Raw genomic sequence first — 23,233 nt, 5'->3', positions numbered from 1 at the left:
CTGTGCTACTGAGTTGACCAAAGAACAATAAAGCACAGTATCAGGCCCTTCGGCCCTCGAGTCCTTTACCGGTCATGATACCAAACTTGGCCAAACTGTGCCCCCTGGTGAGTGACTCCTCCACCCTGGGAAAGAGTGCCTGCCCATCCACTCTATTTATGCCCCTTATCATCTTGTAGACCTGTATCAGGGCGGCCCTCAACCTCCGTCTTTCTAATGAAAATAGTCTGAGTCTATTCAGCCTCTCCACATAGCTAACACCCTCCAAACCAGGGAATATCCTGGTAAACCTCTGCACCCTCTCCATAGCCTCCACATCCTTCTGGTAGTGTGGCGACTAGAATTGTGTGCAATATTCCAAGTGCGGCCTTACCAAGGTTCTGTACAACTGAAGCATGACTTGCCAGTTTTTAGATACGATGCCCCATCCAATGAAGGCAAGCATTCAGTGTGTTTTCTTGACTAACTTGTCCACTTGTGTTGCCACTTGACTTGCATGCCCAGATCTCTTTGACGTTCTATATTTTTAAGAGTTTTGCCATTTATGGTATATTTTTCCTCTGTTAGACCGACCAAAATGCATTACCTCACGTTTGTCCAGATTAAACTCCATTTGCCATTTCTCTGCCCAAGTCTCCAACCTATCTATGTCCTGCTGTCTCCTCTGACAATCCTCAACACTATCTGCCACTCCACCAACCTTGATGTCATCCGCGACCTTACTAATCAGACCGGCTACATTTTCCTCCAAACGAAAATCAACACAATGAGGAGCGTGGTCCGAGGTGACAATCGGCAAATATTCAGTTCCACTACTGAAGGGAGGAGAGACTTGAGAATAGAACAGTCAATACGGGAATAAGCAGGGTGGCATGTGGCACAGTGGTTAGCACTAGGACTGCGGCGCTGAGGAACCGGGTTCGAATCCCGGCCCTGGGTCACTGTCTGTGTTGCACATTCTCCCCGTGTCTGCGTAGGTTTCGCCCCCCCCCAACCCAAAGATGTGCTGGTCAGGTGGATAGGCCACGCTAAATCCCCTTAATTGGAAAAGAAAAATAATTGGCTACTCTGAATCTATTTTTTTTTAAAATCCGGGAATAGGCACGGTGAACATGTGGAAAAAAGGAGTCATTTATCATTCCGAAGCAGAAAATGCAACGGATGCCTCCCCACCCCTCTCCCCAAAGCCGTTCCATAAATGAGGTCAATGCCCTGGACATCCCAGATGGAAATCAGAGATTTTGGGCTAGAACGGTCCAATTTAGGGTCCAAAACACAGTTCAGGTCACCTCCGTGAATCATCCGATGTGAGTCTAATCCAGGGAGGAGGTTCACCAGTGAGTTTACAAAATTCACATCATCCCAATTGGGAGCATAAATGGTTCGTAAAATAACTGGGAGTGTTTTCCAGTGAACCACAGACAACATTATAGCGATCATCCATAATCCGGGAGGGAGCAAATGGTAATTTTTTATGGATAAGTATTGCTGTGCCTCTAGCCCTAGCATTGACGCCTGAGCGAAAGATTTGTCCCACTCAATTTTTGCCAAGCCTTCTCTGCTCCCTAACCTGTAGATGGGTTTCCTGTAGAAATACGACACCTGAGTTTCGACCCCTAAGTTGAGCAAAATCCCTGTCCCGCTTCACTGGACTATTTAGACCCCTAACATTCCAGGTTACGAGGCAAGTGGAGATGTCCCATTAATTCCTACACTGGGGTCAGCCATACTTTTGGAAGAATAGCAAGCAAGGAATCTTGACAAGCCAAGGCAAGGAGATCCATCCAGGATGGCAGCCAAGCCAGGTCCAATGACCAGGCAAACACAGAGTAGTGGACACCGTCAACCAACTAACTTTAACCCCCCTCCCCACCCATCCCTCCCTAATCCAACAACACCCATTAGTAATATTACCCGATGGCTAAATGCAGAACTATAATCTAAGCTCCTGTTCGCAAAGCGTTGGCGACGAGAAGCTCCAGCACATCCTCTTGTACCTCCCGTCAGACAAGCTCACCCTTAGCTGGGAGACTCTCTGTTCAACTATATACCAAAAGAAAAACTTTACCGCTTATAAAATCCATAATGCAACGATAGCGTGAAAAAAAACCACATGAAAAACCCAACAATGACTTCATATCCTAAATTCTATACAAACAAACAATGTGGAAAAACCCCGACCATCAAAACGCATTGTAACTCCGATAGAAAGGAGCATCAAAAAGTTCAAATTGGGTTTCTGCACAAATGAGTTTGCCTCTTCAGGAGGGTAGAAGAAGTGATCCTTTTCCCTGACAGACGCAAGGAGGTGGGCTAAGTTGAACAAACCAAACCGGAGGCCCTTTCTGTATAGAACGGATTTTACCTGTTAAAGGCTGCTCTTTTCTACGCACTGAGGTCTTGGTATAACTGAACGGAGTGGCCCTCCCATTTTATCACCTGTTGCTCCCTGGCGCAACGAAGGACCTGTCCTGCTCAAAATTATGGAACCTGATTAATAACCCCATCACGAGGTCTCGGTCGCAATGGACAATAAACATGGTCTCGCTCCGAGGGGGCACATGAGCGCACCTTTGTCCACCATTTAGGATATCATTTTGGTGAAATACTCCGTAGGGAGTGTTGCCCTCCATCCCCTCCTAATCTTTGGACACTAAAGGACAATTTATCACTGCTAATCCATCTAATCTGCACAACTTTGGACTGTGGGAGGAAACCGGAGCACCCGGAGGAAACCCACGCAGACACGGGGAGAACGTGCAGACACTGCACAGACAGTCAGCCGAGGCTGGAATTAAATCCAGGTCTCAGTCACTGTGAGGCAGAAATGCTAACCACCGTGCCACCCAAATTTGGTGCAGTTAACACTGCTGCTGTGTTTAAAACACAGTTTTTAAATGTTAGAATGCAGTTTGGTAGTCTTCCAGGGAGGGAGCTAAGGGTTAGAGGTAACAGTTGCAGGGGCAGCAAGTGATTGTCTGGCTATAAATCGATATTTAACATTGGTACCACAAATAGGAGGAACCTTCAATAGGAGGACCTTCAAACAAAAACCTCCAAACTGCAATCAATAACGAGGAGTTTTCCCGTTTCGGTGCGCATGACCCTGCTTTGCCAAAAGTTTTCCATGGATTCTCGCAGTCATGCGGTTTTGGTTCAGTGAGAGTTCACACCAACCCCTGTGTCTTAACACAAACTAAGAATTTACAGCTTGTGCCAGGTATGTGATCTAAACCAGGATGAAATCAGGGCCTCAACGCAGGGAGGAAAGAAACTCTCCAGGTGTATACCTTAATGGTCCCCAGACTTTCTGAACGGCGACCTGATAGAAGCCCACAAAATGATGAGGGGCATGGACAGAGTAGATTGTCAGAAGCTTTTTCCCAGGGTGGAAGAGTCAATTACTAGGGGACATCGGTTTAGGGTGCGAGGGGCAAAGTTTAGAGGAGATGCGCGAGGGAAGTTTTTTTTACACGGAGGGTAGTGAGTGCCTGGAACTCGCTGCCAGAGGAGGTGGTGGAAGCGGGTACAATAGTGACGTTTAAGGGGCATCTTGACAAATACATGAATAGGATGGGAATAGAGGGATACGGACCCCGGAACTGTAGAAGGTTTTGGGTTAGACGGGCATCATGGTTGGCGCAGGCTTGGAGGGCCGAAGGGCCTGTTCCTGTGCTGAACTTTTCTTTGTTCTTTTCTTTGAGGTGTGTGGATCATGAGCTGGAACTGTATTCAGGACATTGCCCTGTTGCTCAACATTACACAGCCAGGAGAGAACAGACAGAATACTGACAAGTGAAATGTATCTGTCCTGTGTAAAATATTTATGGAATCTAAAATAGTACGGGTTGCTTGTAATGTGCGGGGAATGGGAGTGCAAAGAAGGTGTGTTCAGAATTTTTAAAAACAGGGCAGCATGGTAGCATAGTGGTTAGCATCAATGCTTCACAGCTCCAGGGTCCCAGGTTCGGTTCCCGGCTGGGTCACTGTCTGTGCGGAGTCTGCACGTCCTCCCCGTGTGTGCGTGGGTTTCCTCCAGGTGCTCCGGTTTCCTCCCACAGTCCAAAGATGTGCGGGTTAGGTGGATTGGCCATGCTAAATTGTCCGTAGTGTCCTAAAAAGTAAGGTTAAGGGGGGGGGGGTTGTTGGGTTACGGGTATAGGGTGGATACGTGAGTTTGAGTAGGGTGATCATTGCTCAGCACAACATCGAGGGCCGAAGGGCCTGTTCTGTGCTGTACTGTTCTAAAAAGGACGGGTTTTGCATTTACTCCATTCGAACGATGAGAACGGAGTACAGAAGATGCTCTTCTGGTTAGATTCCATTTACCGATTTGAGCAAGTACTATTCCCAAGATCAGGGCGGCATTATAGCACAGTGGTTAGTACTGTTGCTTCACAGTGCCAGGGACTCGGGTTCGATTCCCAGCTTGGGTCATTGTCTGTGCGGAGTCAGCACGTTCTCCACGTGTCTGCGTGGGTTTCCTCCGGGTGCTCCGGTTTCCTCCCACAAGTCCCGAAAGACGCGCTCGTTAGGTGAATTGGACATTCTGAATTCTCCCTCCGCGTACCCGAACAGGCGCCGGAGTGTGGCAACTGGGGGCTTTTCACAGTAACTTCGTTGCAGTGTTAACGTCAGCCTACTTGTGACACCAATAAAGATTATTATTATAGAGTTTAAAAAGCTTCGATGAGTCGATCTGGAGTTTATTTACTGTTATTTTTCCTCTTCTCCCAGTGGCGTCAGCAGTGTGGTCAGGCGCTGTATAGACAGGAAGACAGATATAGAATATGCTGTGAAGATTATTGACATCACATCTGAGCATCTAACTGCAGAGGAGCTGGAAGAGATCTTTACATCTACTGTTCAGGAAATCAGCATCCTCAAGGCAGTCTCTGGACACCCTCATATAAGTGAGTCAGCCAGCCAGGCTAAATAGAAAGACAATGGCGGTGAATTTGAGCCCAGTTTGGGCGCATGTGGCATCGGCGACGTGGGCGCCAAATTCAGAATCACAAAACGGGATTGTGCCCGGAGAGATCCCGTTCCCGATTTCCCTGCCTCCTACCTGCGACGTCACAAGGTTCATGTCCCTTGCCACATGATGTCCCCTCCCTCAATATTCATGTCCTGTCAGTGAGGTTTACGATGAGAAGCAGTCGAGGGGATTTCTCTGAGGGTGCAAAGGTAAGTATAGCCCCCAAGGGAGTGGACACACACACACACACACACACGTGCCCGCACTTTCCCCCCCCCCCCCCCCCCCCCCCCACACACACACACTACCAGTTTGGCACAGTAGTATGGCATTGCTAGGTTGACACCTTGCCAACCTGGCTGTGCCAGCCTGTGCCGAGACAGGCCCTAGCGGGAGCCCGTGGCGGGTGGAGGGGGGGGGGGGGGGGGGGGGGCGGTTAATTTATGTGTGATTGGAGGGGTGGGGGGTGTGCTCTTGCTGACAATGATTGTCTGGGGGTTAACTTCGTGGTGGGGGCTAGGGGGGTTTTTAGTTTCATTGCTGATTGCGTCCCGATCTCTCTCTCGAGTTGGTTGCCGGCCCGCCTGAGGAACGGCGTAAATCACGCGCACTCATTGTTTTTCTTTAAGGTGCTCAAGATCTGGAGGAAAGGCTGGTCCGTGCAGCTAGAGAGCTACCCGCCAGTTTACACTCTGAGCCTGACACTTTGAGAAAATATGGTCAGATTCCACCCAACAGGGGCTGGTTTAGCTCACAAGGCTAAATCGCTGGCTTTGAAAGCAGACCAATGCAGGCCAGCAGCACGGTTCGATTCCCGTAGCAGCCTCCCCAGACAGGCGCCGGAATATGGCGACTAGGGGCTTTTCACAGTAACTTCATTGAAGCCTACTCGTGACAATAAGCGATTTTCATTTTATTTCAACAGAGTAAAAATCAAGCGAATGGGTGAAGCCTGTGATCATAGACAGCGAGAGTTGTTGACCAACACCTGGAGACGGGTGCCAAAGTTGTGGGAACCTTTCCATCGCATCCGCTGAACATAGTTAGCCTCAGGATGATCCCTGAGAATCAGCGTTACAGAATCCATCACCATTGCTGGGTGTGTCCCATCTCACCGGCAGGACAGACCCAGCAGAGGTGGCAGTACAGTGGTAAAATAGTTAAAGTCGCCATAGTCCCAGATGATCATAGGCTGTTTTCTTCTTTGAGGGGGAGAGCTGACTGGTGGTGATTTAACCTGAGGGTCACCACACCTCAGGTGAGGTTGAGAATGCGGGGCTTTCATGAATATTCTCAACCCATATGGAAATTGAACCCGTGCTGCTGGCCTCGCTCCACATCAGGAACCAGCTGTCTAGCCAATTGAGCTGAACCGGCAGTCCAGTTGTATACAGTCAGGAGTTACTGGCTCTGGGAGCTCTCAACACTGACTCTGGACCATGAAGTCTCATCGCATCAGCCCAAACATGGGCAATGAAACCTGATCATCACCTTCTTCCCTCCCTCAGCTGATGTACTCCTCTTGTGTTAAACACCATTTGGAAGAATCCCCCGAGGGTAGCAAGGCCAAAGAATGGTGGGTGAGGGCTTCAAAGTCAATTTGCAGAAGGTGCTCGATAGCACCATCTCAGTCCTTGTGGGTACTGAGTCCCATCTTCATAACGGGGCACCCTACATTGTGTTGTGTCAGTCAGCTTGAGAACAATCAAGTACTATTCCCATTTCAAAAGTGGTTATCTAGGGCCATCAGCAGCAGCAGCAGAATTGTGTTCAGCCACAGTCTGTCACCACGTGGCCCCACATATCCCCCTCTCTACCATTACTGTTGAGCCAGACAATCAACATCAGCTCAGGCAGGGGTACGGGAGAGCATGTCAGGAACAGCATCATCTGCACATGAAAGGGGTAAGTACCAGAGGTAAGGGGACGTTAAAACTAAACTATGAGGAGGCACTATCTCGATTTAATCCAAGTAAAAATGACTCCCAGCTGCTTCCACAACAACCTTCCCTCCAACAAAATGTTGATGTCTGCACAGTTTCCAATCTATTCTCAAAACCTCAGATAATGAAGCAGTCCCAATGTCTGGCCAGGCAATGGCCACTTCAAACCAGAGAGATTCTGACCGAGATATTCAGGCATTTCCATCACCCCGGGTCAAACCTCATGCCATATTCTTGGCTGCGATTCAGATTGTGAAAGAACTGAGCCCCAGGGAAAACGTTACTTGATTGACAGCCCTGCCTATTCTGTCAATTGTACAATGTTTATTTACACACGATTAATCGGTTTCAAGTGCTTGCAGTTTCTGCTATTGATACTTTAAACTTGATCTGAATGATTGACACTTCAGTGGAAGGAGTGTTTAAGAAAGTGGGCTGAAGTGATTGCTTTTTTAAAAGTTTTTTTTTTAACACATGCCACTGTTACTAGAGGGTTCATTGGTTCTATACAGAGTGTACGGTGGGTGAATGGACATGCATATTGGACAGCTTGGCATGGAGGGGATGAGGGGCCATGGTGGGTTGGAGGAGGGGCATGAGATGGCATGATTGGGGCATGGGGGAGTGCGAGGGGGCATGAAGGGTGGGGGCTAGAGAGCGTCGTTATTTTATTGCAACCCGGATGAAGTCCCAGAGATTTGAGGAAAGCCTTTTAAACAGCCTTCGATAGCAGCTTCTGCTGCTCCTTTGGAACTGTTTCTGGGCTGGTGGGCCCGACTCCTATTAATTATTCTCCAGCAGCACCCTCCTACCCCATACAAAATCCAGTATTTGTTAGCACATTCTCCTCACCTCCAGCTGTCACCTTGAAGGTGAAAATCCAGCCCTAGAGCAAAGAAACCCCAACCGTGTCTTTGCAACCTCTCCTAATATGTTAACCGTGACAAGTCAGAAGAATGGGGCAGCAGGGTGGCACAGTGGTTAGCACTGCTACCTCACAGCGCCAAGGACCCAGGTTCGATTCTGACCTCGGGAGACTGGAGTTTGCACGTCCTCCCCGTGTCTGCGTGGGTTTCCTCCGGGTGCTCCGGTTTCCTCCCACAGTCCAAAGATGGACTTTGGTGGATTGGCCATGATAAATTACCCCTTAGTGTCCAGGGGTGTGCAGGTTAGATGGGGTTCCGGGTATAGGGCGCAGGTTGGGTATAGGTAGGGTGCTCGTTCAGATTCCTTGGGCCGGATGGCCTCCTTCTGAACTGTAGGGATTCTATTTTATGATAAACTTAAATAATATAGAGGATATATTGTAATCATGGTACAAATAATAGGAATGTATCTGAAAAAAGAAAAGCGACCAGAAAATAAAAATGAAGTTACAATTGAATTGAAACTGTAGAAGTAGCAACCTTTCTCAAATAGAAAACCAGATAAATCACAATCAACTGAACTTTATATTCAGGGTGAATAGTCTTTGTTTCCTCTTCAATTGAGTTGAAACCACGCCATGGAAATGAGTTGTTTGCCCCATTGTTTCTGCTGATGCTGTTGATCCTCCACATCATCCCTTTGCAATCTACCTTTCCCTTCAATCACCGACCCCACAGTTATTTATAAACCCCACGTGTTGTATTCCGTGATTTCATATGAATACAGTAGAATGTCAATTTCCTCCAATTAAAGTCTGTTCAGAACAAATTATTGACCAATCTGTTTGCCCCAGAAAGACATTGTTGCAGTCTCTTCCCAGAATCGTATCAGTTTCATGTTTCCCTATTCTTTGTCAAGGAAATTGGACTTCACAAAGATGGCCAATGCCACTGAAGCTGGATTAAAATCTGAAGCTTCAGCTGAGAGCTAGCATTGACTCCAGGATTAGTGGCACCCCAGCCTAGCTGGTCCATTTCAGTTACAATACAAACATCTCGCCAACAATGTGGAAAATTATCCAGATGTGGCCTGTCCACAAAACTCCTCTCCATTTGCCTGGATTGATGCTCCCAACAACACTGAAGAAGCTTGACACCATCCAGAATAAAGTAACTCTCTTGATTTGCTCCTAATCCACTGCCATGGAGCAGAAACACACAGAGAGAGATCTGGCCGTGCAGGTCCAAAGTTCATTAAAGGTAGCAGCACAGGTGGAAATGATGGTAAAGAAAGCATACGGCACGCTTGCCTTCATCGGATGAGGTATCGAGTATAAAAGCTCGCAAATTATGTTACAATTATACAGAACATTGGTTAGGCCACATTTGGAATACTGTGTCCAATTCTGGTCAGCGCACTACCAGAAGGACGTTTAGGCTTTGGAGAGAGTACAGAAAAGGTTTACCAGGATGTTGCCTGGTATGGAGGGTATTAGCTATGAGAGTGATTGAACAAACTGGGATTGTTCTCACTGGAGAGACGGAGGCTGAGGGGCGACCTGATAGAAGTTTATAAAATTATGAGGGGTATAGATAGGGTGAACAGTTGGAGGCTGTGAAATGACAATTACAAGAGTCACAGGTTCAGGGTGAGGGGGGAAAGGTTCAGTGGAGATGTGCGGGCGGGAGTGGGGGTTTACACAGAGGGTGGTGGTTGCCTGGAATGCACTGCCAAGTGAGGTGGTTGAGGCAGATACGTTAGCAACCTTTAAAACTTATCTGGATAGACACAATGAAAAATGAAATGAAAATCGCTTATTGTCACGTGTAGGCTTCAATGAAGTTACTGTGAAAAGCCCCTAGTCGCCACATTCCGGCGCCTGTCCGGTGAGGCTGGTACACATGACCAGCCGGGGTATAGAAGGATACAGGCGGTTGGTCTAGATAGGAGACGTGATCACCACAAGGAGGGCCGAAGGGCCTCTTCCTGTGCTGTATTGTTCTTTGTTCTTTGCCTTCAACGCTCATTCTTTCCACTAATGACTCACAACAGCAGAGTGTGTACCATCTATAAGATACACTGCAGCAACCAATTATCCAACCAATCATTGAACCATCGGTCTACTCTCCAATCAGCAAAGTGGTGGAAGACATCATTGACGGTGCTATTAAATGACACTCCGAGGTAATCTGCTCACTGCTGCTCAGTTTGAGTTTCATCATGGTCACTCAGCACATGACCATATTAAAAATGGGTCCAAACGTGGGCAAAAGAATGAACTGCAGAGGAGAGAGAGTGAATGCCCTTGACATCAGGGTGCATTTCGCAGAGTGTGGCAGCAAGGAAGTCTGTCAAATTTGAATTCAATGGGAATCGGGAGGGGGGTGGAAACTCTCCACTGGTTGAAGTCATACCTGGCTCAAAGGAAGATGGTTGTGGTTATTGGAGGTCAATAATCTCAGTCCCAGGACATCAGTGCAGGAGTTCCTCAGGGTAGTGTCCGAGCTCAGCTCTTTCATCAATGACCTTCCCTCCCATCATAAAGTTCTGATGGGGATGTGGGGCTGTTTACTTTTGCATAATGTACAGTACCATTTGTGACCGTTCAGATATAGAAGCAGCCTGGTCCATTTGCAGGAACTCCTGGACAGCGTTCAAGCTTCGGCTGATAACTATCAGGTAACACTCGTGCCACACGTTAGACGTGTCATTCGTGTGATGGAATACTCTCAACTTTCCTGGAAGAGTGCAGCTCCCACAATACTCATGAAGTATGACACCCTCCAAGCCAAAGCAAGCTTACCTGATTGGTATCTCATCCACTGCCTTCGACATGCACTCCCTCCGCAACCAATGCACAGTGACAGCAGTGTGTGCCACCTATAAGATGCACTGCAGCAACTCACCAAGACTCCTTTGACAGCACCTTACAAATATGTGACCTCGACACCTAGACGGGCAAGGGCAGAAGACACCGAATCACAGATTGTTACAGCGCAGAAGTAGATTATTTGGTTGATCGTGTCTGCATCAGCTCTCCAAGCGAGCAGAATCACTTAGTGCTGTTCTCCCGCCTTTTCCCCATGGCCCTGCACATTGTTTCTATTCAATTGATCATCTCATACCCTCGTGTTGCCTCGATTGAACCTGCTTCCACCACACTTCCAGCCCACACATTCCAGATTCCAACAGCTCGCTGTGTGAAAAAGTTTGCAAATCACTTTACATCTGTGCCTTCTGCTGTTGATTCTTCTCTGAGTGGGAACAGTTTCTCCCCGTCTACTCTGCCCAGCCCCCTCATGATTTTGAACACCTCTATCAAATCTCCTCTCCGAGGAGAACAGTCCCAGACCCTCCAATCTCTCCTCATCGCTGAAGTTTCTCATCGCTGGAACCGTTCTTGTAAACCTCTTCTGCTCTCTCTGCAATGTGTTCACATCCTTCCTATAGTGTGGCGCTCAGAACTCTTCACAATATTCCAGCTGGGGTCTAACTACTAGTGTCTTATATAAATTCAGCATAATCTCTTTGGTCTTGTATTCTGTGCTCCTATCAATAAACCCCAGAATGCTATCTGTTTTGTTAACTGCTCCCTCCACCTGTCCTGCTACCTTCAATGATCTACACACAGGTCCCTCTGTTCCTGCACCCCTTTAAGAATTTTACCCCTTATTTTATATTGTTTATTTTGTTCTAAAGCGATGCGTAAAAACAGTGGCCTTGCTCTCTCGCATCTTCCACCTCCAGCTGTCACCAGTTTCACTCCGACTGCTTACTGATTGAAAAAGAAACCTTCAATTCTGCTGCTCAATAAACCTAACCAAAGAAGGGAATTTAACTCCACAAAACAGCACAATACCCGACAGTCCTCGGGTTACAAGGTGAACAGCTGAACCTTGGGGCTTGTATCAAATTCAGAGCAGATGACAAGCCAGCCCCTCAGACTTGGGGAGAAAGGATAATTCAGTGATCACAGCCGTACGAGAATTAAGAGAGCCAGAGACGGGGCTTCCACTGGCAGCTAATATTATAATCGCGTCTGAGCGACGGTTTGCTGTATCCGGGAAGATTGCAAGAGGGGGAAAAAAGAAAATGAGTAAAATCGACAATAAAAAGGGCAAATGTTGGGTTATTTCCAGCAGAGTCTGTGGCAAAACTTCCTCACCCAACAGCATTGAGATTTCAGATATTTAGCATCTATAGTATTTTGTTTCATAAATAAAATGAGTGAGTTACACAGTTGTTCTCTCTGTTACAGTTTCATTAAATGACTGCTATGAATCTTCAAGTTTCTTCTTTCTGGTCTTTGATCTGTAAGTATGGAGGGTGTTGACACGCTGAAGACGCATTCCTGTAAAAGGGAGGGGGTGGGGGTTTGGATTTTGTTTGTTGTCACGTGTACCGAGGTTCAGTGAAAAGTATTTTTCTGCGAGCAGCTCAACAGATCATTAAGTACATGGGAAGAAAAGGGAATAAAGGAAAGTACATAATAGGGCAACACAAGGTATACAATGTAACTGGATAACACCAGCATCAGGTGAAGCATACAGGGTGTAGTGTTAATGAGGTCAGCCTATAAGAGGGCCATTTAGGAGTCTGGTGACAGCGGGGAAGAAGCTGTTTTTGAGTCTGTTCGTGCGTGTTCTCAGACTTCTGTATCTCCTGACCGATGGAAGAAGTTGGAAGAGCGAGTAAGCCGGGTGGGAGGGGGTCTTTGATTATGCTGCCCGCTTTCCCCAGGCAGCGGGAGGTGTAGATGGAGTCAATGGATGGGAGGCAGGTTTGTGTGATGGACTGGGTGGTGTTCACGACTCTCTGAAGTTTCTTGCGGTCTTGAAGAGAAATGTGCGCCCAGAGGAAGAGCTCACGGGATGACTGAGGCGAGGGGGGGAGAAGTTAATTCTTAAAGTCAGGTTCAGAATAAATGGACAACCGAGCAGAAGACAGAATGTACAGAGGAAAACTGAAGATAATAGAGATTGCGAAGAGAAGCTAATATAAAATGGAATAAAGAAGTATTTTATAAAACATGAATGATAAATGGGCGGTCAGAGGCAAAGTTTGGGCTGATTAGGGACCAAAAAGGATGTCTTATTGGGGAGGCTGAGTGTATTGGCTGAGGTACTAAATGAGAAAGGAAAATTGCCAATGTAAGTGGAAAGGAAGAGGTGGCAGAGAAATTGGGCAGGATAAAAATAGGTTACAGAGAAGGTATTTAAAAAGTTGGTAGTATTGAAAAAGGTCACTGGTTCTGGGTGAGTGTACGTTAAGAACATAGAACATTACAGCGTAGTACAGGCCCTTCGGCCCTCGCTGTTGCGCCGACCATGAAACCCCTCTAAAGCCCATCTACACTATTCCCTTATTGTCCATATGTCTATCCAATGACCATTTGAATGTTTAGTGTTGGCAAGTCCACTACTGTTGTAGCCATGATGTGGAGATGCCGGCGTTGGACTGGGGTGAGCACAGTAAGAAGTCTTACAACACCAGGTTAAAGTCCAACAGGTTTGTTTCAAACACGAGCTTTCGGAGCACGGCTCCTTCTTCAGGTGACTGAAGTCACCTGAAGAAGGAGCCGTGCTCCGAAAGCTCGTGTTTGAAACAAACCTGTTGGACTTTAACCTGGTGTTGTAAGACTTCTTACTGCACTACTGTTGTAGGCAGGGCATTCCACGCCCTTCCTACTCTCTGAGTAAAGAACCTATCTCTGACATCTGTCCGATATCTATCTCCCCTCAATCTAAAGCTATGTCCCCTCGTGCTAGATATCACCATCCGAGGAAAAAGGCTCTCACTGTCCACCCTATCTAATCCTCTGAAGCAAGTAGGAAAAGAAATACTGGAGATTCTGGACACAGGCGTCTAATCCTCCCGAGGTACAGGAACCAGAGAATGCAGCTCTGCAAATCTTTCTTTTTTTAAACACAAATCTGGCAAATAGAGGCCAATTACCCAAATGTTGGTATTGGGAAACGTTCACACAATAATCCAGGACTAAATTAATTGTGAAAATATGTGTTAATAAATGACACCCAACATAAATCTGTGAAAGGCAAAATCATGTTTGACTATCTTGACTGAGCTCTTTGTTAATATAATCCTACTTGTGACATTAATAAAGATTATTATTATGAAAGGGTTAATAGTGGTGGATAAAAGTGCCCCATAATTGACCTCAACAAACTTGAAGCTCAGGGAATTAAAGAAAAAGTCTCAGTAATGATTAAGTGTCAGAAAACAGTGGTGAACAGGATGGAAGTCAGCACTGGTTTGTTAATACCGTTGCCAGATGGCTTCATTATGAATGTCTGGCTGAGTTCCAAGAATGACTGATCACTTTAATCTCAGCAAGCAATTTTTCTGCAGCTGCAGAGGGAAGTGCAAGCTTTGATTGGTTGACATCTCTAGTACCTTGTCTAGTACTTTCTGTTCCTCTGTTTTTTCATTGCTTATGTGTTAACGCCAGATTAAGAGATCTAAAGTAGATGAAAGCTTCTGACGCCGAAACTGCGAATGTCTCTGATTGATTGACAAGTTGCAAGAGCATATGAAATGGGAGCCGGAGTGGGCCATTCAGCCCCTCGAGGCTGCTCTGCCATTCAAAAAGATTATGGTTGATCAGATTGTGGCCTCCTAGTTCCATCAGTGCTGCAGAACCTTTGACTCCCTTGTCGATCAAAGTTCTGCATAACTCAACCTGGAATAGACCCGATCTCCACTGTTCACTTTGGAAGAGAATTTAAAACAACAATGATCTCCTGGGAGAAGAAATTCCTCCTCACTTCAATCTTAAACGTAAAACTCCTCAACAAAAGCGGAAAATACTGGACAATCTCAGCAAGTGTGACAGCCTCTGTGGAGAGAAAAGGGGAAGCTAACGTTTTGAGTCTGGATCACTCTTTGTCAATGCTGGAGAGAACTGGAAATGGAATCAGATTTTACTGGTTGGCGGGGGGGAAGGGGGGCTAGTGGGAGGCAGTGGAGCAATGGGGTTGGATAAGGGCCCAGCGATGGGTGGGGATTGACAAAGATGTTGTGGACAGAAATGCAAAAGGAATGTAAATGGGGGTGATTAAGGCTAAGAATGGAGCTGATAGTGGCACATAAAGAGATTAGAATGTGTGAATGGCAGAACAAAGGTGAACAGCGTGTCAAAGGGGCTACTCGGGCCAGATGGCCCAAGATGGGGGGGGGGGAACGGTGAGAGAAAAACAGATCAATAGAAGAAATGAAAATGAATTGATAGAAATAAAAATGGGATGAAGGTGGAGGAGAGAGTTCGCAGTCTGAAGTTGTTGAACTCAATGTGAAGTCCGGAAGGCTGCAACATGTCCAATCCAAAGTTGAGCTGGGCCTTATTTTGAAACTAGTTCTAGCTAGCCCCCATGAGGGGAAACATTCTGCGATCTCCCTTGACAATAGCATTACAACACCAGGTTAAGGTCCAATAGGTTTGTTTCAAACACTAGCTTTCGGAGCACTGCTCCTTCACCTGAGGAAGAAGCAGTGCTCTGAAAGCTCATGTTTGAAACAAACCTGTTGGACTTTAACCGGGTGTTGTAAGACTTCTTACTGTGCTCACCCCAGTCCAACGCCGGCATCTCCACATCATGACAATAGCACAGTGATAATGCCATTGAACTAGTAATCTGGAGGCCAATGATATCTGGGGACATGGATTCAAAGCCCCGCATAAGAGCTGATGGAATTTAAATTCAATGAGTCTCAGTAATGGCGACACTGAAACTATCATTAATTGTCGTAAAGAAACTAAATGGTACAATGAGTATCTGCCGCCCTTATCTCCTCTGACATACATGTGAGCTCAGATCCACAGCAATGAGGCTGACTCTCAGCAAGCCAATCGGTTCAGGTGGAATTGGGGGTGGGCAACAGCCAACAACGCCCACATCGCATGAAAAAATAATAAAGCCCCCTCAGAATGTCTCATTGCATGTCTCAATCAGGTCAACTCCCATTCTTCTAAACTCCCAACGAGTATCGGCCCTTTGACAAAGAAGCATCCAGACTCGAAACGTTAGCAAATGCCATTGGTTGCCCTGTCTATTCTGTTTCCGTTTGTGAGTATAGGCCCAACCTACTCACCCTTTCTTATAAGACGTCGCCTCCTATCCAAGTATCAACCTTCTCTGAACTGTTTCCAATGTAAGTATATGCCTCTTAATACGGAGGGAAAACCCTTCCCCAGGTCTCACCAATGCCCTGTACAATTGTAGTAAGACACTTTATACCCTATAAAATAAAGGCCAACCATCTGTTTGCCTTCCGAATTACTTGCTGCACCAACATGCTGATTATTTTGTGAATTATCTGCCAGATCCCTCTGTAACGCTGCATTTGCGACTCCATTTTAATAATATTCTGCTTCTCCATGTTCCTCATTGTTAATTTCCCACTCGCACCCTATAATAGCTCAATGCTCAGTTTAGCTGCTCTTTCCTTTCTTATATACTCTTATTTACAAAGCTTTCACAGTCTGTTTTTATATTTCTTAGTATGGTAGAACCCCTACAGTGCAGAAGGAGGCCATTCGGCCCATCGAGTCTTCGCCGACTCTCTGAAAGAGCGTCCCACCGAAACCCACTTCCCACCCTATCCCAATAACTCTTAACCTAAGCTGCACATTCTTGGACATGAAGGGGCAATTTATCAGGGCCAATCAGCCTAACCCGCACATCTTTACCATCTTACCATTCGCTGAAGGTAAGCATGCGGGTGCAGCAGGCGGCAAAGAAGGCTAATGGTATGTTGGCCTTCATTGCAAGAGGTTTTGAGCATAGAAGCAGGGATGTGTTGCTGAAATTGTACAGGGCCTTGGTGAGGCCCCACTTGGAGTATTGTGTGTAGTTTTGGTCTCCTTCTCTGAGGAAGGATGTTCTTGCTCTCGAGGGAGTGCAGCGAAGGTTTACCAGACTGATTCCAGGGATGGCGGGACTGTCATAGGAGGAGAGATTGACTAGGTTGGGATTGTTCTCGCTGGAGTTCAGAAGAATGAGGGGGGATCTCATAGAGACTTATAAAATTGTAACAGGACGAGACAGGGTAGATGCAGGGAAGATGTTGCCAATCATGCGTGTGTGCAAAACCAGGGGTCACAGCCTGAGGATTCAGGGTAAACCATTTTGGACAGAGATAACGAGACAGTTCTTCACACAAAGAGTGGTCAGCCTGTGGAATTCATTATATAAGGAAGTAGTTGATGCTAAAACTTTGAATATATTCAAGAGGGCAGGATTAGGCTATTGAGTTGGATGATCAGCCATGATTGTGATTAATGGCGGAGCAGGCTCGAAGGGCCAAAAGGCCTCCTCCTGCTCCTATCTTTTATGTATCTTTGGACACCGTGTCACCAATAACAGAATATCATTTGACACTGGGCTTGTGGCAATTACAAGAGTTTAGACAGAGTGGGGCTGGGAACATGGAGATACCTCATAACTGAACAAATATATTGTGAAATAAGTAACATCATAAAAATGCACCAACTGACCTGAACTAAGGAAATTTAGGATAATATGAAATTTAGACACATGTCATACAATTCTATTCCGATCTGTGCTACGTCAGAACGTAGGAAGCCAACAAAGGATGAATAAAAACAAGAGGGGGACATTGGTTTTGGAGAGACAATTAGCAAGAAATTTGTTCAAATAAAAGTTAGCACTGCAGCCTCAAAGCGCCAGGGACTCTCTGTGCACGTTCTCCCCGTGTCTGTGTGGGTTTCCTCCGGAAGCGCAGGTTTGCTCCCACAGTCCAAAGATGTGCAGGTTAGGTGGATTGGCCATGATAAATTACCCCTTAGTGTACAGGTTAGGTTCCGGGGTTATGGGGATAGGGTGGGATGGGTAGGAGGGGGAATGAACCTCGATTGAGCGCTGTTTCGGTGGGTCGGTGCAGCATCGATGGGCCAAATGGCCTCCTGCACTGTCGGGATTTTATGATCACTCTTGCCCAGATTATCCTTCACTGAGGCCTTCAATCAGCACATACCAACTCCAAAATAGCCTGGCATCTGTCATTTCCAAGAATACGTTGTTCTAAGAAACTGTCCAGAATATATTCTACAAATTCATCCTCCATTCTACCTTCGATATTGTAATGAACTCCAATTGGCCTTATTGGTTGGCCAATTGGAGTATGAGCTCCCTCAATGATAGCTCATTGAGGGGGCCCATGTAATCACCTGTGTAGGCTTTGTGAGCCAGTCTTAAGTTGACTGGTAGCAGCACTGTTTGTAGCTGCTCCTGTAATATCGTTATTTTAAATAAATATTGGTGTGGTGACGGAACTCCTGCCTCCCGTGGATTACTACAGATATTTTATGCACCCTGTCTTTGTAATGACTGCCATATTATACTCAATTAGCTGTATTTGTACTATCAATTCACCCATGGGTAGGGTGCTCTTTCCAAGAGCCGGTGCAGACTCGATGGGCCGAATGGCCTCCTTCTGCACTGTAAATTCTATGATAATCTATGAAATATGTGTTATCTCTTCTTACAGTGCATGTATTCAGATTACAAGCCTTTAATTCTGCATTTTTACCATGTTCCCTACATTATTGCCCTGTCCTTTCTCCAACTTTGCAAATCTCCCCCCATTTAATCCTCCGCCACCCTGCACAATTTATTTTAAAGCTCTCTCTACAATTCTGGTTGTATAATTTGCCAGTGCACGTCTCCCAGGTGAACACCTTCCCAACAGTACAACTCCCTATCCCCAGTACTTCCCAGTCAAAACCCATCAAACCTTAAGGTACGCATTCAAGATCCTGGTCATATTTCACTTACACCAATTTGTTTATGGCTCAAGTGACAATCCAGAACCTTTTAAATTTAATTCCCAGCTGCCATGCTCCCTCAGAAGAGCTTCTTTCTTCATTTTGCCTGTGTCGCTGGTACCCATGTGGGTAGAACCCTGCCCCTCCCACACCAACTTCCTATCCAGCCTGAGGAGACATCCTTCACCATAACACCTGAGCCATTTTTTGAAAGTATCTTTTTAAAGTGTATGCTTAGGGCCGGAATTCTTATTTGGACTAAGTGTTGGTTTGGGCGAGAATAATGGAGCGTAGTTTGCCGGGAGCCTCGGTGAGATATCGCGCCAAGATTTCAGACACTTGGGGGCGGGGGGGGGGGAGAATGTTGCCTGGATTACACGCTATGCCTGTGGTGGGCTGACTGATTGCCCACCTCGGTAACACTAGAACTGGTGAGGGGGGGGGGTCCATTTAAATGCCTCCCCAGTTCCTGCTTCACATCCAGTCAGGAGGAAGCTGGCGCGAGGTTTTCAGGTGATGCTGAATGGGGTGAAGGGGAAGGGGGGAAATCGTTTAATCTCAGCTGGCAGAATCTAAATAGTGGGCGGCACGGTAGCACAAGTGGATAGCACTGTGGCTTCACAGCTCCAGGGTCCCAGGTTCGATTCCCCACTGGGTCACTGTCTGTGCGGAGTCTGCACATTCTCCCCGTGTCTGCATGGGTTTCCTCCGGGTGCTCCGGTTTCCTCACACAGTCTAAAGATGTGCAGGTTAGGGTGGATTGGCCATGCCAAATTGTCCTTAGTGTCCAAAAAAATTGTTAGGAGGGGTTATTGGGTTATGGGGATAGGGTGGAAGTGAGGGCTTAAGTGGGTTGGTGCTGACTCGATGGGCCGAATGGCCTCCTTCTGCACTGTATGTTCTATGTTCTAAACAGCCAAGGTCACCAAACCACAGAGGAGGCGGTGCAGCGCTGGGAAGCACCAGCTCACAGGAGACGAGGATGGGAATGCAGTGCAGGTCGAAGCTGCTTGGTCTCCGACATATAGTCAGGGTAAGTCACTTCTCATTTCCCAACACCCCCCCCCCCCCAATCTCACAACCATCTCACCCACTGGGAGCTCATTCACTGCCCACCTCAAGGAACCCCCACCATTCACCCTACCACACACGTCCTTATCTCCCCTGTGGCTTCTCTCCTCGTCACATCCCAGCTCCCACTCACCAACCACATATCCTGAGCAACTGACCCACATGAGTCCTGGTTACACTCTTCCCCCATAACCTATCAATGGAACGGAGATTGCACTTTGATGATGCACTGCAGGTGGAGGTACGGCCGTCCCAGGGATTCGGCACTGGGAGGGAGGACTGCAGGAGGTCTGGGTCCTGGGAGGGAGGACTGCTGGAGGACAGGACACTGAGAGGGAGGACAGGATACTGGGAGGGAGGACTGCTGGAGGACAGGACACTGGGAGGGAGGACTGCTGGAGGCCAGGACACTGGGAGGGAGGACTGCAGGAGGACAGGATACTGGGAGGGAGGACTGCTGGAGGACAGGACACTGGGAGGGAGGACTGCTGGAGGCCAGGACACTGGGAGGGAGGACTGCAGGAGGTCAGGACACTGGGGGGGAGGACTGCTGGAGGCCAGGATATTGGGAGGGAGGACTGCAGGAGGACACTGGGAGGGAGGACTGCTGGAGGCCAGGATATTGGGAGGGAGGACTGCAGGAGGACACTGGGAGGGAGGACTGCTGGAGGACAGGATACTGGGAGGGAGGACAGGACACTGAGAGGGAGGACAGGATACTGGGAGGGAGGACTGCTGGAGGACAGGATACTGGGAGGGAGGACTGCTGGAGGCCAGGACACTGGGAGGGAGGACTGCAGGAGGACAGGATACTGGGAGGGAGGACTGCTGGAGGCCAGGACACTGGGAGGGAGGACTGCAGGAGGACAGGATACTGGGAGGGAGGACTGCTGGAGGCCAGGACACTGGGAGGGAGGACTGCTGGAGGCCAGGGCTCTCTGAGCCCCAGTCAGGTGGTGTGCCTCTGGGCTCAGTCCTGCAGTTGCCGGAGCTCCAAAGGCAGAGTTGAGAACATCAAGAAGGGATGTCCGCATCACTCCTCAGATTGCAACGGTGACTGGAGGAGTCGCATTGTATTCAGTCCGAGGAGATGGTGCTGTCACTCTTAGGCAACCATGCCCCACGGTGAGGTGGCATCTGCAGTGGTGACCTTGGTGCAGGATGTACGTTCCATGGTGGGGAATGCCCACTCCATGGTGGGGAATGCCCATTCCATGGTGGGGAATGCCCATTCCATGGTGGGGAATGCCCACTCCATGGTGGGGAATGCCCACTCCATGACGACATCAACTGCATGGTGCAGGTGCTGGTGGGTATCCACAAATGCCACTGCCTGAGGATGGGGGGACTTCTGAATCTCACTCCAGCTGCCCCTCTGTCTCATGGAGGAACCCAATTGGGCTGTGAGCGCCCTCGGGAGGGTCAGCTGGTTCACAGCCCGGTGTCTTCCACACCGGAGTCCCTGTGGGGGTGTACAACCAATCTGACTTCCCGTTTCCTGTGACTGGCACAGCTCCAGCCCCATACATCAAGGGGGGGGGGGGGGGGGTGGCACCACCACATCCGCGTGTCTGATCTCAGCACAAGGAACCCAGTGGCTACACCCTTGTGAGAGCCATTCTCTGGAATGAAAGACACAGATCCTCAGGCTGACCAAGGAGGAGCCTGCATCAGCAGACATGAACGTATCTCCGTATCATCACCCCGGTCACTGAGGGTTTACGAGCTGTCTCCAGCCAGGCAGGATTCAGACATTTACAATAGGTGTTTGGGGACTAATGCTCAGTCCTCACAAGTATCACCTCCTGCTGCATCGCCTGGATCCTGGGCACCAATACCCTCCCCGTACAGGAGCAATATCAGAGCCACACCCTCCCCGTACAGGAGCAATATCAGAGCCACACCCTCCCCGTACAGGAGCAATATCAGAGCCACACCCTCCCTGTACAGGTGCAATATCAGAGCTGTGCTTACGCTGCCACCTCACAATGAGGAAGGGCCATCCCTCATAATAGGACTCAAATGCCCGCCCCAGTCCTGCTCGTCGGTGACGGGAGAAACTATCAGGGTGTCTGAGCTCCCCTGCCCATTTGGGCCCTCACCATCACCCGGCAGCCTTCCTCTGCCCTCCTCGACATCGTCCTCATTAGAGGAGATATGCTGCTGGTCCACCTCCTCCTCTGCCAGCCCCTCGCCTTGCTGTCGCACACCACAACAATGTGTGAAACCCTCTGGGGGCTGCACTGAGGGGCTTCAAGTGAGGGGTCCAGACACCGGAACCACATCTTCAGGATACCGATCGTCTACCAAAATGTGAGTTACCGAATGAGCCTCATTGTAATGGGGCTCTGCTGCACTCTGTGGCCTCCACACAGGTGTCATCGGCCATGTCCTGGGAGATATCCCTTGTCCCCAAATAACCAGCCCTGTAGCCATTGTTCTTCAAAGACCACCAGGATCTGAGAGTGACCAAGGATGTAACCATGGTGCCCACTCCCCCGGAACCTAACCCACTCCCCAGGAAACTAACCCCACTCCCAAGGAACCTAACTCCATTCCCCAGGAACGTAACCCCACTCCCCCGGAACCTAACCCCACTCCCCCGGAACCTAACCCCACTCCCCAGGAACCTAACCCCATTCCCCAGGAAAGTAACCCCATTCCCCCGGAACTTAACCCCATTCCCCGGAACCTAACCCACTCCCCAGGAAACGAACCCCATTCCCCAGGAACGTAACCCCATTCCCCAGGAACCTAATCCACTCCCCAGGAACCCAACACACACCTGCAGGATGTGCTTGACATGGTCACAAATGACCTGGACATTCACGGAGTGTTAAGTTCTTAATGAAAGGGACACCTTTACGCCATGGAAATGGAGGGTCACATGTGCGCCACCAATAGCTCCCTGCAGCTGTGGCCAATCAGCTATCTGATTGTTTCAGTGTTCTGGCTAGCCTGGCCCCAGTTGAAATTGATGGTTATATGCTCTGGCGGAGAGCCATGTGGCGCCACCTCCTTCAGAACTCGGCAAAGTTGAGTGACCAAAGTTTTTTTTTAAATTTAGAATACCCAATTCATTTTTTCCAATTATGCGGCAATTATAGTCCACCTACACTCCACATCTTTGGGTTGTGGGGGTGGGACCCACGGAAACACGGGGAGAATGTACAAACTCCACACGGAATGTGACCCAGAGCCGGGATCGAACCCGGGTCCTCAGCGCCATGAAGCACCGGTGCTAACCACTGCGCCACCGTGCTGCGAGTGACCAAAGTTGAGAATTACTGCCCCTGTCCCGATCTGTTGCCCATCCAATCCCGGGAGCATCCTATCCTGATGGTATGTGACTGCTGTGGTCACCTTCCCACTGAGCTCCACCCCCTTACAATCACACACACTGGGCCAGGACCCCACACAAACCTAGCCCCACTCAGCGTGACAGGTGGGCATCGACCTCAGATGCCCTCATTAGCCCTCAGGTCTGCTGAAGGGCAAAGTTGTGAGGCCCACGGGTGAACTGAAGGACCCAGTGCGCAGACCTTGAGGGGGGAGGGCAGGGGAGGAATG

General features: G+C 48.4%; 1 protein-coding gene across 5 annotated transcripts in view; it reads left to right on the top strand.

The window, feature by feature from the left end:
- The window catches only part of LOC119957929 (phosphorylase b kinase gamma catalytic chain, skeletal muscle/heart isoform-like), a 91,999-nt gene that overhangs the window by 9,326 nt on the left and 59,440 nt on the right, over positions 1-23,233 (top strand). The window contains exons 2-3 of one of the 5 annotated variants that reach the window (XM_038786134.1): positions 4,738-4,913; positions 12,047-12,101. The exons of 1 other annotated variant lie outside the window; for it this stretch is intronic. In XM_038786134.1, the coding sequence (XP_038642062.1) occupies positions 4,738-4,913; positions 12,047-12,101 (231 nt within the window). Of the gene's footprint in view, positions 1-4,737; positions 4,914-12,046; positions 12,102-21,244; positions 21,977-23,233 lie in introns of those variants that run through there. 3 more of the 5 variants (XM_038786135.1, XM_038786133.1, XM_038786132.1) reach the window with 3 other exon arrangements.

The sequence above is a fragment of the Scyliorhinus canicula genome, chromosome 27 (assembly GCF_902713615.1).
Source record: "Scyliorhinus canicula chromosome 27, sScyCan1.1, whole genome shotgun sequence".
Lineage (NCBI taxonomy): Eukaryota > Metazoa > Chordata > Chondrichthyes > Carcharhiniformes > Scyliorhinidae > Scyliorhinus > Scyliorhinus canicula.
The sequence above is the reverse complement of the archived record's forward strand: the minus strand, read 5'-3'. Positions and strand labels throughout refer to the sequence as shown.